This window comes from Ursus americanus, chromosome 7, assembly GCF_024610735.1.
Source record: "Ursus americanus isolate L20-20 chromosome 7, mUrsAme1.1.p, whole genome shotgun sequence".
In the NCBI taxonomy this organism is placed as follows: domain Eukaryota; kingdom Metazoa; phylum Chordata; class Mammalia; order Carnivora; family Ursidae; genus Ursus; species Ursus americanus.
The window spans coordinates 37915288-37927290 of record NC_142133.1 but is presented as its reverse complement, the minus strand read 5'-3'; the positions used below and the strand labels follow the sequence as shown (position 1 = coordinate 37927290).

Sequence of the window (12003 nt, the reverse complement as noted above, 5' to 3'; positions counted from 1 at the left end):
GCGGTGGGGAAGGCTCCCACTGTCTGAGGTGGGGGTGGGCTGGGGTGGCTGGGACTCGAGGGGAAGGAAGCAAAGAGGAGGCGAGGCAGTCCCAGGACACCACTGGGTGGTGGTGTGGGGAGCTGGGGTGGGACGGGGGAGATGGCGACTTCAGTTGCGATTTACATTTTTGGGTTGAGTTCCAGTGCCTGTGAGATACCCATGAGAAGGTATAGTAGGCAGTCCCCGGTGCAGGCCCAGGACTCAGGGCAGAAACATGGCAGGGGACCCCTCAGATCTGGGCGTCACCAGGAGGGTTGACTCACCCCCGGGGGTTGTGCAGGGAAGACGGCCCAGCCAGGCTGAGCCCCAGCGACCCTGACAAGTGTCCAGTGGATGTCACAAAGCGCGGGGGTGGCAGTGAACTTGGAAAGAAGGATTTTTGTGGAGTATGGTGGGAAGAGAAGCCAGATTTGCTGTGGGTTGAAAAGTCAGTGGGAGGTGAGGAGGTGGAAAAGGCCAGTTGAGACAGTGCCTTAAAGAAATGTGGTTGCTGGGGAGGAGAGAGACCAGGCGGTAGCTGGAGCATGACATGGGGTTAATGGGACGTTTTATCAGATGGGAGGTTCTTGTCAGTGTTGAAATGCTGGATGGTCAAGAGTCAGTGGACTGCGAAGGTGGGACATGGGGAGGAGAGTCTGAGAGTAGGCTCCCGAAGTGGGTGTGGGGGAGGTGGGCCTCAGGAGGTTTTGCCTTCTGAGGGGGGTGGCAGGAGGGCGGGTGTGGAGCAGTGTGGACAGGGAGTTCATGGGTTTGATGGTGGGATGCTGAGGAGTTCCTTCTGTTGTCTTCTGCTTTTTCTCTGAAGTAGAAAGAAGGTTTGTGCCCAGGATGAGTGGGGAGCTGAGGGTGGAGTGGCTGAGGAGGACAGGAATGGTTTAAGGTGGTTCTCTGTGGAGAATGGGAGAAGGAGCCGACTGGGTGAAGTGGTTGGCAGGGAGAGGTTTCCTGGTCACTGTGGGGGTCCCACCAAAGTCAGGCACTGTGAATGTCGAGTGGTCTCCAGTAGGTCTCCTGGGAAGATTCAAGTGGAAAGAAGGTGGATGCCTGTTTGAGTTCCTCCAAAGTTGGGTTTCTGCCATTTGGGGTGGGAAGACTTTTGGGTTAGGGATTAGCTGGAGTGATGGCCCCTGGTGTCCAGGTTAGAGGGGGAGGGTGTGAAGACTGAGCTGTCGTCAGAAGTGTGGGGCCTGAGGTCTTTGTGGTCTAAAAACAGAGAGAGTGAGGGGGTACTGGAAGATAAGGGGACTGTGGAGTCCAAGAGGGTAGAGGGGGGATTTCAGGGGTGTGGGTGGGGCGGCCCTGGGTGGTGGTGACCAGGCCGAGGCTATGGCGCAGTGCAGTGGGCAAGGCCATCGGAGATGAGGAAGACGCAACTCGGAGGTCAGAGTGTACGACAGTCACCCACACAGATGTCCCACCAAAGGAAGAGACAAGACCTAGATGGGAAGGGGTCCTGTAGCCCCTGGCGGGAGGGCGGTAAAGAAGGATGTGTCAGTAGGTGGCAGAGGGGGAGAACTGTGGGTACCAGGGTGCTCCTAATGCTACTCCCAGCTTCCACTACTCACCCCTAATGCTACTCACCCCTTCCCTCCTGCCCCCACCCCCACCTTTCTTCTCTGTTGTTGTTCTCTCCTCAGATCGAGACATCCCAATTAGAGCCTGAGATTGCCCGGGCCACGAGTAGTCGGACAGTGGTGTACAACAAGGGGCTGTGAGTGGTGGCCAGCTGGCCTGGGGCGGGAGCCCGGTCCAGGTCGGGGGGGGGGGGGGGGAGTTGGGGGCGGGGCGGAGGCTCTGGGGCTGCACCTGCAGGGAGGGGCCAGCTAACCCCACCGGTCTGGAGCCACCTGGGGGAGCACTGGACCCACAGTGGTAGGGAGACTAATCTATTCACATGTTAACATACGGGAGAGGAATTCTGACACATTTCCTGTAAAAAACAATCAAGTGCATTTCTGGGCCTTACGTGGGGTTGTCAAAACTCTACTCAGCACAATTATGTGTGAAGCTGAAAATTTGTAGAGTGCCCACGGGGTAGAATTAGGATCCTTTTATACTTTGGTTTTATTTTTTATTTTTATTTTTTATCAGAATCAAGTCTGAGCCTTGGTTGCAGCTGCCCAGACACAGCGGCTGACTGGTGGGGGCTGCAGGAGAAGGCCTGGGGGCTGGTTGGTTTGGCAGTGGGGCAGGGAGAGTCAAGAGATTCTGGTGGCCAGGCCCAGTGGCTCCCTGGGCTGGGCTGGGCTGAACTGGGGGCAGGTGGAGGGGAGGCAGTCTACACCTCACAGGATGAACCAACAGCTATGACCGAGGTCCTCAGGAGGTGGCCCAGGGAGTCAGGAGCACCGGAGGCCTCTGCAGGATTTTGTGGGTAGTTGGCTCTGAGCATGGCTGGCCCTCAACCGTGCCACAACGTGCAGAACCAATCCCTCTGCGTGAAACCCAGTGCGTGGGGCTGGGGTCACCCTTCGTGGAACCCTGCTGATCCATTCGAGGCCCCTGAAATGACCCCAGCTCCAGGCAAGAAGCCCCAAGAAGGAATGATGTTTGGCTGGAATTGTGGGCCTGCACTTCGACCTCTGCAGAAAGATCCTCCTTTTAGTCACCAAGCTGGAAGCTGGGCTGAGGGTGGGGCTGGAGCTGGAGCCCGGCTGACTGCCATCTGGGGGGCCTCTTCAGCACCCCCGAGGCCGTCTGCCCCATCCCACCGCTTCCTGAGTGGGAGGGTCTTCTGCCTGAGGGCGGAGGCCAGGTTTCTAGGCACCTATCTGAGAGTCACCCTCAAGCCAGGAACTGCAGGCTCTGGCTATGGCACGAATGGGCTGTGTGACCTTGGAGAAGCCCACTCCCCTCTCTGAGCCTCTACTCCCTGTCCGGAACCAGAGGACTGCATCAAGGGGTTCCCACCGGCTCTTCCAGCTGGACCTCGTCTTTGCCTGTCCCGCTCAGATGCCGGTCATCCCAGGCACATCCCCAATGTGGACACTGGACTGGGAAAGGGGCAGGCCCCTTTGGGAATGGCCAGCAGTTGGCCTCAGAACCTGGACCTTAACTTTCTGTACGTGAGCCCCCATCCTGGGAACACTTGACCTTCGCCAAACACTTTTCAGTTCTGAAGGAGGAGATGGCGAGGGTGGCTGCACCCACGTGTGGCTCCACACCCATGTGCCACCTCTCACCCTGCACTGGCCTCCGAGGCCACTTGCTGCTGGCTCCTATCCCCTCCTACTGTGGGATAGGAAAAGGAGAGGTCTGCCGGGGCTCTGCAGAAGAAAGTGGGGCGAGGTGGGGGTGAACAGGGCAAACAAAGAGGAAGCGTGGGCCTCATTGGCCTCTCCCCCGACCCCAACTGGAATGGAGCCCTCAACATTGCAGCCTCAGGCCTCCCCTCCCCTGGTGACTCCACCTGGGGAGAGACATGGCTGGAGGTGAACACAGGTGCAGGAAAAGGCCAGTGTAGGGCAGCGAGGGTGTGGCCATGGGCGGCCCTCACCCTCCTCAGTGCAGGGGTGCTTGTGGTAAGGTGGGTCTGCCACAGGCATTGACACCGGGCACCCCTCAGAAGCCCCTGCTGCCCCCGCTTCTCAGCCACTTCCCCAGGCCCTGCTATTTCTGCAGGATGATGCCCTGAGGGCCCCCCCCCACTGTCCTGAGGAGGCAGCACCACCCCCCCCCCCCAGTCAGGAGAAGGTGAAAGCAGAACAAGTAGGGAGAACAAAACAGTAGAGGGAAAGGTTGTCACCGTGTTAGAGGGGCAAGTATTTTTGAGCTAATCCTGCCATGATATGACTGTGCCAATGGCGGGCTGAGCGTGTCTGGGTCCCCTTTTGAAAAGCTCTCTTCTAGCTCACCCTGCCCCACCTCTCACTGGGTCTTGTTCTTGTGCACTTCACCTCAAGACCAAAACTGCTCGCCCCAGCCCCACTCCCACCCCCTCTGGAGGCCTGGTGGAGATGGGGTCTCTCGGACTCCCCCCCGCCCCCGCCATGCTGGCCGCCCCGGCCCAGCCCCACCCCAGCCCCAGCCCCGTGGCCTTGGCATCTCATAACCGACTTACTTTGTCTCCTGGATGATTTCTGGTCCTGCTCCCACATGCACTTTCAGGTGAGCTAAGGGGACTCCTCTCTGGGGAGGGGATTGGCAGAGGGTCTGTATAGCTCAGGCTGATGGTGGAGGCCTGGTGGGCCATGCTGCTTAGATAAACCCTAGCTTGGCTATGGAAAACACCACGAGGGAAAACTTTCAGCCAACATCCATCCCCCACTCACCTGAGGCCAAAGGAAGGGAGGCGTCGCGGGCAGACTGGCTCACGACTGGGGAGGAAGAGGCTGGGCCGGGCCCCACAGTTAGGGGGTAGCTGGGCCAGCTGTGTCAGAATACAGGGCACCCCTGCCACCCCGGTTCTCTAGGCCTGGTATACTGGCCCACCTTCTCCCGGTCACTTCAGACATTCCCTCAGGCTTGGGGATGCCCTTCTCCCATTTCCAGAGAACAATCAGATGGTGCGGGGACCAAAAGCCCAAGATGTCTAGATGGCGGCTGGGTCGAGGTGGTTGACAGCCCCCTTTCTACTTCCTGATTGTGAGCTGGCTTGTTTTCCGTCCTGAGCCCCCGGCCTGGGAGCGGGGTGGGGTCCTGAGAGAAGAGAGGCCAGAGGCCAGAGGCAAGGTGATTTTCCAGCCCGGGCCGGGTGTGAATGAGGCACCCCACATGCCTTAGCCGCACCAAGGAGACTTTGCGGTGTCTTTTTAACCTTCTCAGAAAATTTCTCAATCTCTGATTTATGTAATACTAATGAGCTGTGGGCAATAAATGATGGATTTAAAGCCTCGGGGCTTGGCTTTGTGGATTGTGGGTGGGAGCCAGAGGGGTACAGAAGCACAGTGAGGACAAGCCAGGCTGCTGGAGGATTTGGTGGGAAGGCCCCCTGAGGAAGGGGCAGACCCAAGCTCTGGGAGGAGTCAGGCCTGCTGGGGGGGCGGGGGGCGGGGGGCAGAGGGAAAGGGAGAGGAAAGGATGAAAGAGCATGTGAGGGCAGGAAGCCGGACAGAGGGGATGGGCTGAACTCTGCAGAAGGACCCCCATTTACGGAACAGCTGCTGAGCACTTGCAAAGGGCCCCGTGCAAGGAACTTGAGCAGACAGGGATTCAGGTAGATTCTCTGTACCATTGATCCCCAGGGGACTGGGAGGGGGAGTGCAGGGGGGAGGGTAGATCCGGACTGCCTGGGAGCCCAGAGACGCTTCATAGGGAGGCAAGGTTTGAGCCAAGCGGAAAGGTCACGATGTCTGCAGGGTGCGTGGCACTAGCCCCAGGAGCTCTGCCCCTTCCTAGCTGCCCTACAGTCCCGAGGGTCAGGCCTCAGCTGCCTCCTGACAGTGCTGGCTCCTCTTCCTCTAGGCAGCCCCCAGAACTCCTGGGGGAGTGAGACCTGAACTCTTCTCCGGGACCTCCAAGCCTCTTCCACCCCTGAAAGGAGCAGCCGATGGCCTCCCATGCCAGGGGACCATGTAGTAGAGGTGAGGTCCATGGCTGGGGTCAGGCCGACCCAGGTGCCAGCCCCAGCTTGGCCCCAGCGTGACTCTGACTTCCTTTATTGACCCCCTGATTCCATCAGCTGTTTGTGGCGCATCTTCTCTGGCAGAGCCATGGTGTCTTTAGCTATAAAATGTCAAGAACAGCATCACTTGCAGGGCTGGTGTAAGGGCTGGAGAGACCAGGTGAGGAACGCACCCAGACTCTTCTCTCGTGCCTCCCACGTGTCAGGAGGGCTGCTGCCTCCCCTTACCTGGGCACTGGGCCTCCCTAGGAGAGTGGGAGCTGGGGAAGGGAGGGGGGAGGGGTCTGTCCTCAAAGCAATACTTCTAGGTCATGGGGCTTCTGGTCTCTGGGGAATTTCTTTGTGGAAGAGCCCCACTGGCCACAGCCCCCATCCGGGGCGGAAATCCTTGACTCTCAAGACAGACACAAATCCCTCCTGGGAGCTGTTTGTTGTTTTAAGCTGGTTTGGGGGCTCAGCTCCTGCCCAGCCCTGAGATCATTAACACTCCAGGAATGTGGCTTCCCCTGGCCCCATCCCCACCCACTGGCCCCTAGGGCCTCCCTCCTCCCACTCAGGCCATGGTTAGAAGGAGGGTCAGAATGCTAGGAGATGAGGACAGTGATGAGTGACCCTTTCTCAAGGCCCAGGGTCATTTTCAGAATGGAGCTCCCTCAGCCTCCCAGAGCTGCTGCTGCTCCTGCCATCTCACCCACACCCCTGCCACTGATTAGCCCCTCAAACAGGAAAGTCTCAGCCGCTCCCAGAAAGGCTAACCACCATGTGCCCTTGCTTCCCTGCAGTACCAGGTATCTCTCAGGGCAGTGGCTGAAAAATGTGCATTCACTTCTCATGCCCCACTCCAAGGTAGCGACTGCAAAACTTGCCTAAGCTCAGAGCCTGCCTACTTCCTGACAAGGACATCTTCGCAGAATCCAGGGCCCAACCTCACCCCAGTTGCCTGGGCCTTGTGGGAGGGTAAAAAGGAAGGAGAAAGAGAAGGTAGACAAATGGGTGACAGACAGTTGCCCCCCTGGAGGACCCCATACAAATTCAGTGAGGAAGTGAGGGAAGGAAGCTGCTATCAGACCCTGGCCACCTGAGCTGGTTCTCCTCCTCTTCACATGTAAGCGTGGCAGAGGGAGGGACAGTACACCAGGGCCCTCACTCAGTCTGGGGGTGGACTGCATTAGGGAATAGGGGGCTAGACAAGACATTGGAGATATAAGTGGGCCAGCTGGCAGCCACTGGAGGCTTTAAGTAGGGAAGTGGATTCATCTGGCAACAGAGTGTATGGTGGACACAGGCAAGACTGCTGGGGAGACCAGGAGAGAGTCAAGGTGGGGGAAATGGAGCCTAGACCAAGTGGGAGAATGGGGATGGAGAGAATGAAGATTCAGGACTGCTCAGCTCTTGGTGATTGGTGGTAGAGAGGGTGGCAGAGAGAAGTCAGAGATGGCCCCAGGTTCCTGGCTTAGGCGGCTGAGGGCATAGATGGTGGTGTCATTTCTCAGAGCCAAGGGGCAGAAAAGGAAGGACAAATCTGCAGAGAAGGGAACGCATTCTGTTTTACAGGTTATTAGAGGTTCCTGTGAGAAGCCCATGTCAAGATGTCAGGGACAGTTGGGTGTGCTTGATGGGAGCTCAGGAGGCAGGTGGGAACTGGGTACGTAGCTTGGTGTGTTCTGTTTACTGAGAGCACCTGGAGCTAAAGGAACAGCAGCAAGCACCCAGGGGATGTACGGGGGCTGAGAAGGGGGAGACCTGAGATGGAACCTCGAGGAGCCCCCGCCTCTGAGGCCTGGGGGGACAGGAGGCTGCTAAGAAGCTCAGCCACAAGAAAGGTGTTATGGGGTGAATTGTGTCCCCCTAAATTTGAATGTTGAAGTCCCAACCCCCAGTACCTCAGAATGCCACGTACTTGGAGGAAGGGTCTTTAAAGAGGTGATGAAGGTAAAACAAGCTCATGAGGGTGGGTCCTAATCCAGTAAGACCGGTGACCATGTAAGAAGCGGAAATTTAGACACAGACATCCATAGAGGGGACGCTCCGTGTGAACATGAAGACAGCCATCTTCAAGCCAAGAAGAGAAGCTTCAGGAGAAATCCACCCTGCTGGCACTTTGAGCTCGGACGTCTAGCCTCCGGAACTGTGAGAAAATAAATTCCTATTGTTTAAGCCTCCCCGTCTGTGGTGTTTGCCCAGCCAGCCCTAGCACACTAATGCCAGGGGTAAGAGGAAGATGAGGAGAACGTGCTATCCCAGTGGACAAGAGATGAAGATGCTTCCAGTAAGGGAGGTTGTCCACATACTGAACAGGTGCTGGGAGATGAAGGAAGATGGACACATAGCATGTCCCCTGGAAGGACCTGGAGAGAACAGTCTCTGTGGAGTGTGGTCAGGCAAAAGCCAGATGTCCATGGGCTGAGAAGTTAGTAGGACTCCGACTGGCTGCCAGTGTACAATAACTTGTAAAACAAAGAATTTCCAAGAAATTGCGTTGTAAGCTGGGCATTGAGACATGACAATGGCTGCAGCACAATGTGGGGCTAAGGGAAGGTGTCAGAAAGTAGACTTGGGCATGTGAACAGTAATGGGTTAGAAGGGAGGAGGCTGGGGAGGCAGGAAAGAGAGGTGAGGTCTCAGAGAGGAGAGGGACAGGCCCGAAGGAGAGAAGGGTCTCGAGTAACAGGAAGGAGGTGGAGAGGATGGGCTGGATGGAGGTGGTGTGGGTTTGAGGATGGGAGGTTGAGGGGTGAGAGGCTAGCTTGCCTGGCCCCTTCAGATCCACCCTGCACCATTCTCCACCCGCTCTCTGTCCTGGGAGGCTGACTCGTATGGACTTGCCATCTGGCTCCTATGATTGGGAGGCCCCGGTGAAGGATTTGAGGAGAGTGGCGCTGGGGGATTCATTCCCCTGGACTCCCCCGCATCCTTGGGTCTCCCGCTACTGAAGGCCACAGCTCCTGTCTGGGGCCGTCCCCATCCATCTCTCCTCTCAGGTTCCGGTAACTGCCCCTGCCTCTTCAGGCCCCCAGGGCTGTGGGCCACTGTCCTTAGCCTAGGGGGACTACAACATCTCTTGTTGGGTTCCCAAAATTTGTGAATTGTTCCTTTATCCAACTCTCCCCAGACTGCCCCATTTGAAGAGACTCTTTGTTCCTGGCCCCCGATTGATATGAAGGTGTTCTCTTCCGGAGCTTCTCATGTCCCTCTGCAGATGGAAATAAGGTCCTCTGTTGAGGGTAAGCAGGAGAAACGGTTTGAGGAGAAGGGTGACCGCTTGAGATACCCCCTGTGGAGAACAGGAGTGGATTTATCAACAGGGGTGAGGCCTAAACTGAGGCTGGGACCTTGGACTTCAAGGGCGCCATCCAGCACGCTTGCTGTTGTCCTCACAGACTCAGCTGCAAGGGCAGATGGAGAAACAGGTTCAAGCAAATCTGTGACTTTGCCAGGCAGGTGCAACCAAGGAACAGTGGGACCAGGGGATGTGGGAGAGAGAACAGAGGGGCCCGCGGCCAGGAGCGCCCTGTGAGGAGGTCAAAGCGCGGATGTAAAAGAAAATTGAGTGAGTGTGTGGGGAGACCGTGTGGTCTGATGGGAAAGGACATCTGAACGTGTGATTTGAAGGAAGGCGTGATCCCAGGCTCTCCTAAGCCCTGAGAGTGGCCGTGAGGGGAGTAGGGGATGAGAGCCTGGGGCGCTGGGTGGGTTGTTCATGGAGACCCCCAGGTCTTGGGGAGACAAGAAGACCATAAGCTGGTGGCCATAGCCTGACAAATGAGGGGGTACGACTGGGACAGGCGGCACGCCCCGCCCACGTGCACCGCCGCACGCCCACACACACCCACACAGTCACACTCGCGCACACACGCCCACAGCCCTCCCAGACACTCCCAGACACCCTCACATGCACTCACCCTCACACACACCCCAGACAGCAGATGGGGCGCTCGGGTAATTGGTTAAACCTGTTCCCGATGTCTGGCTCCGCATTGGCAGCGCCTGTCTGACAGGAAAGCTGGCTGGGCCTGCACCACTCAGCCTGCTGGCCTCCCTGCCCCTCCCCCTGCATGGCTGCCCGGGAGCAGGGGCTCCAGCAGAGGCCTGCGGGCCCCCGCCTGGCTCCCTCCTGGGCAGAACCCAGTTCCCGAGGCAAGGGTTCCGTGAAGCCCCATGGGAAGCAATCACAGCACCCCTGAGGAGGAGTTGGTGAAAACCAAGTGCAGAGATGCTAAGAGCACAAGCCATGCAGCTACGGAGCTGTGGGGACTAATCTCGGAAAGTTCCACGGACGAGAGGAGTGTAAAGATCACTCCCTGAAGCTGAGGCACACGGCTTGGGCCCCGTGAGTTAAGAACAGCTGCCCCGTGTTCCCTCCACTTAAGCCACATGCAGCGTGGGGTTGTCTCGTCATCAGTACCTCAGCCGTCTGACTCTGCAGGCCCTGGGAGGCCAGCCCCGCGGAGAGGACCTGACACCGCCAGGCTCATTCTGGGGAAGCCTGGCCAAGCGGCCCCTGTGCACCCGTCCACCTGCAGGGCCCTGATCTCTAAGAGGAAGGAGCAGTCGAGGAGGGACGGGAGCATCATTCCTCGGCTTCTTCTCCCCTTCCCGGCTGCATCTGTGCCTCTTCGAGAGAAACTTTGGTTTGTTCCCTGGAGAGGGCCCAAAAACTCCCAAATTAGCAAACCTGGCAAGCCGGCAGCTCAGAAAATAGTTCATCCTGATTCCATGTTTTTCAGGCTCACAGAAGCCTTTATTAATGAAGTCACAACACCAATATTTACCGTCTGCAGGGAGAGGCACAACACGGGGGATGGATGGGAGTGCGGTGGGGACTCCCGCCCCGCCCCTCGCAGGCCCGGCCTAGGAAGATTGGCAGGTTTCCTTGGGTCCTTTCCAGCCCTTTATCTGGATGACAGGGGCTGCTCTGCTGTGATCCTCATGCACCCCCTCCCCCACCAAGCGAGAGAATCTTGAGAGGAGCAGCTCCCCCGTTCCTCTGCCCCCACCGGTGCCAAAAGGATGCCTCCCCTTCTCCGCCTCACCCCACCTGTGTGCACATGCTCCCCAGAGGTTATCCACCTGCTTGGCAGTGAGAGATGCACCCTGAGGTTAGGATTGTCAAGATGCGAGGAATGTGTTTCCTGGTGGATGGGATGGGGAGGGGCCTTGGGATGGAAGAGAGCCCTTTGGTTTCTAGCATTGACTGGACCCGAGTGAGATGCTGACAGTCCCAGCAAAAGGACCTTCTGTGCTTGGATCCCTGCATGTGCCCCAGGCAGCAAGTCTCCAGCATTGACGTCAACACCGATCAAGCCCCCAGCACATTCCAGGAGCCAAGAGAAACATAAGCAAAGGCACAGCACAGGCAAAACCCACGGCTCACTGGGGGATAGGGATGACACGGGCGAGACCGAAGCTGAGGGCACCAGGAGTGAGGTAGGTGAGGCCAAGGCTGGGAAAGAAGTGGGGGTGAGTGGGGGCTCAAGGAAGAGAACCCTAGCCATGAGGCCCCAGATGGAGGGCCCTCATCTCTGACATCCACACAAACCTCATTATGCCTACCACTCCTTCCCTTCCCTCTCCTCCCCACCCCCCAGGAGCCATGTACGCTGCTTCCCAAGGTAGAAGAAACCTTGGCCGTTTGCCAAGGTGGGCAATCCTGGAGGAGAACAGGTGGGGAGATGAGTCAGCTGTGAACGCGTTGGGTTCGAGGTGCCAGGGGGCCTGGAGTGCAGCAGATGGGGGCGGCTGGCTCCGTGGGTCTGCAGCTCGGCAGAGGTCGGCTGGAGGGAGCCTAGGGAGCCAGGAGAAGTCCTGGGCGTGGACATGAAGCCCCAGGTGGAGGGCACAGTGAAGAGGCAGGAGGCGCAAGGACTGGCCCCACAGTGGACAGGGGCGACGAGGCAAGGACGAGACGGGAGGACTCAGAGACACAGGTGACAGTGTCAGAGGCACCGGCATGAAGGCAGGGAGGGGTGTGGGAGTCGAGGAGGGAACGGCTGGAAGATCGGGGTGTAGGTGAAGCCAAACAGGAGGCAGCAGAGTTTGGCCCCCCAGGGGTGGTGGCAATTGGTGTTTGGTGATATCATCATCGTTAGCAGAGGGTTGGTGAGCACATGGGAGGTGAAGAAGTAGAGACAGGTCTGGATGTCATAGGGAAAGGTTGTTAGGAATACCGGTCTTGCTCTTTAGGATGAAGGAAACTTGACGTGTGACAGCAGGAAAGGGAAGTGGATGAGAGGAAGGGCAGGTGACCTAGAGCGCTCAGGCAGGCCCTGCCTTGCTGCTTCTTCCCGGCTAGAGGCCCTGCGTCCCTGGGGACAGGTTATAGGCTCAGCCTTACGCCCTGCCTTGGAAGCTTTCATCTGTACCGGGGGTGGGGAGGGGGGTTCTCCGGGGATGAGTGA

At 58.0% G+C, this 12003-nt stretch overlaps 1 protein-coding gene across 6 annotated transcripts in view; it reads left to right on the top strand.

Annotated features, from left to right (window-relative positions):
- Positions 1–4874, top strand: part of SFXN5 (sideroflexin 5) — a 118999-nt gene extending 114125 nt beyond the window's left edge. For 4 of the 6 annotated variants that reach the window (XM_087863542.1, XM_045788260.2, XM_045788263.2 and 1 more), the window contains 2 exons: positions 1680–1753; positions 2134–4874. In XM_087863542.1, coding sequence (XP_087719668.1) covers positions 1680–1705 — 26 coding nt within the window. In that variant the 3' untranslated portion in view covers positions 1706–1753; positions 2134–4874. Of the gene's footprint in view, positions 1–1679 lie in introns of all 6 variants that reach the window. The other 2 variants (XM_045788264.2, XM_087863541.1) reach the window with 1 other exon arrangement.
- Positions 4875–12003: the final 7129 nt, after the last annotated feature.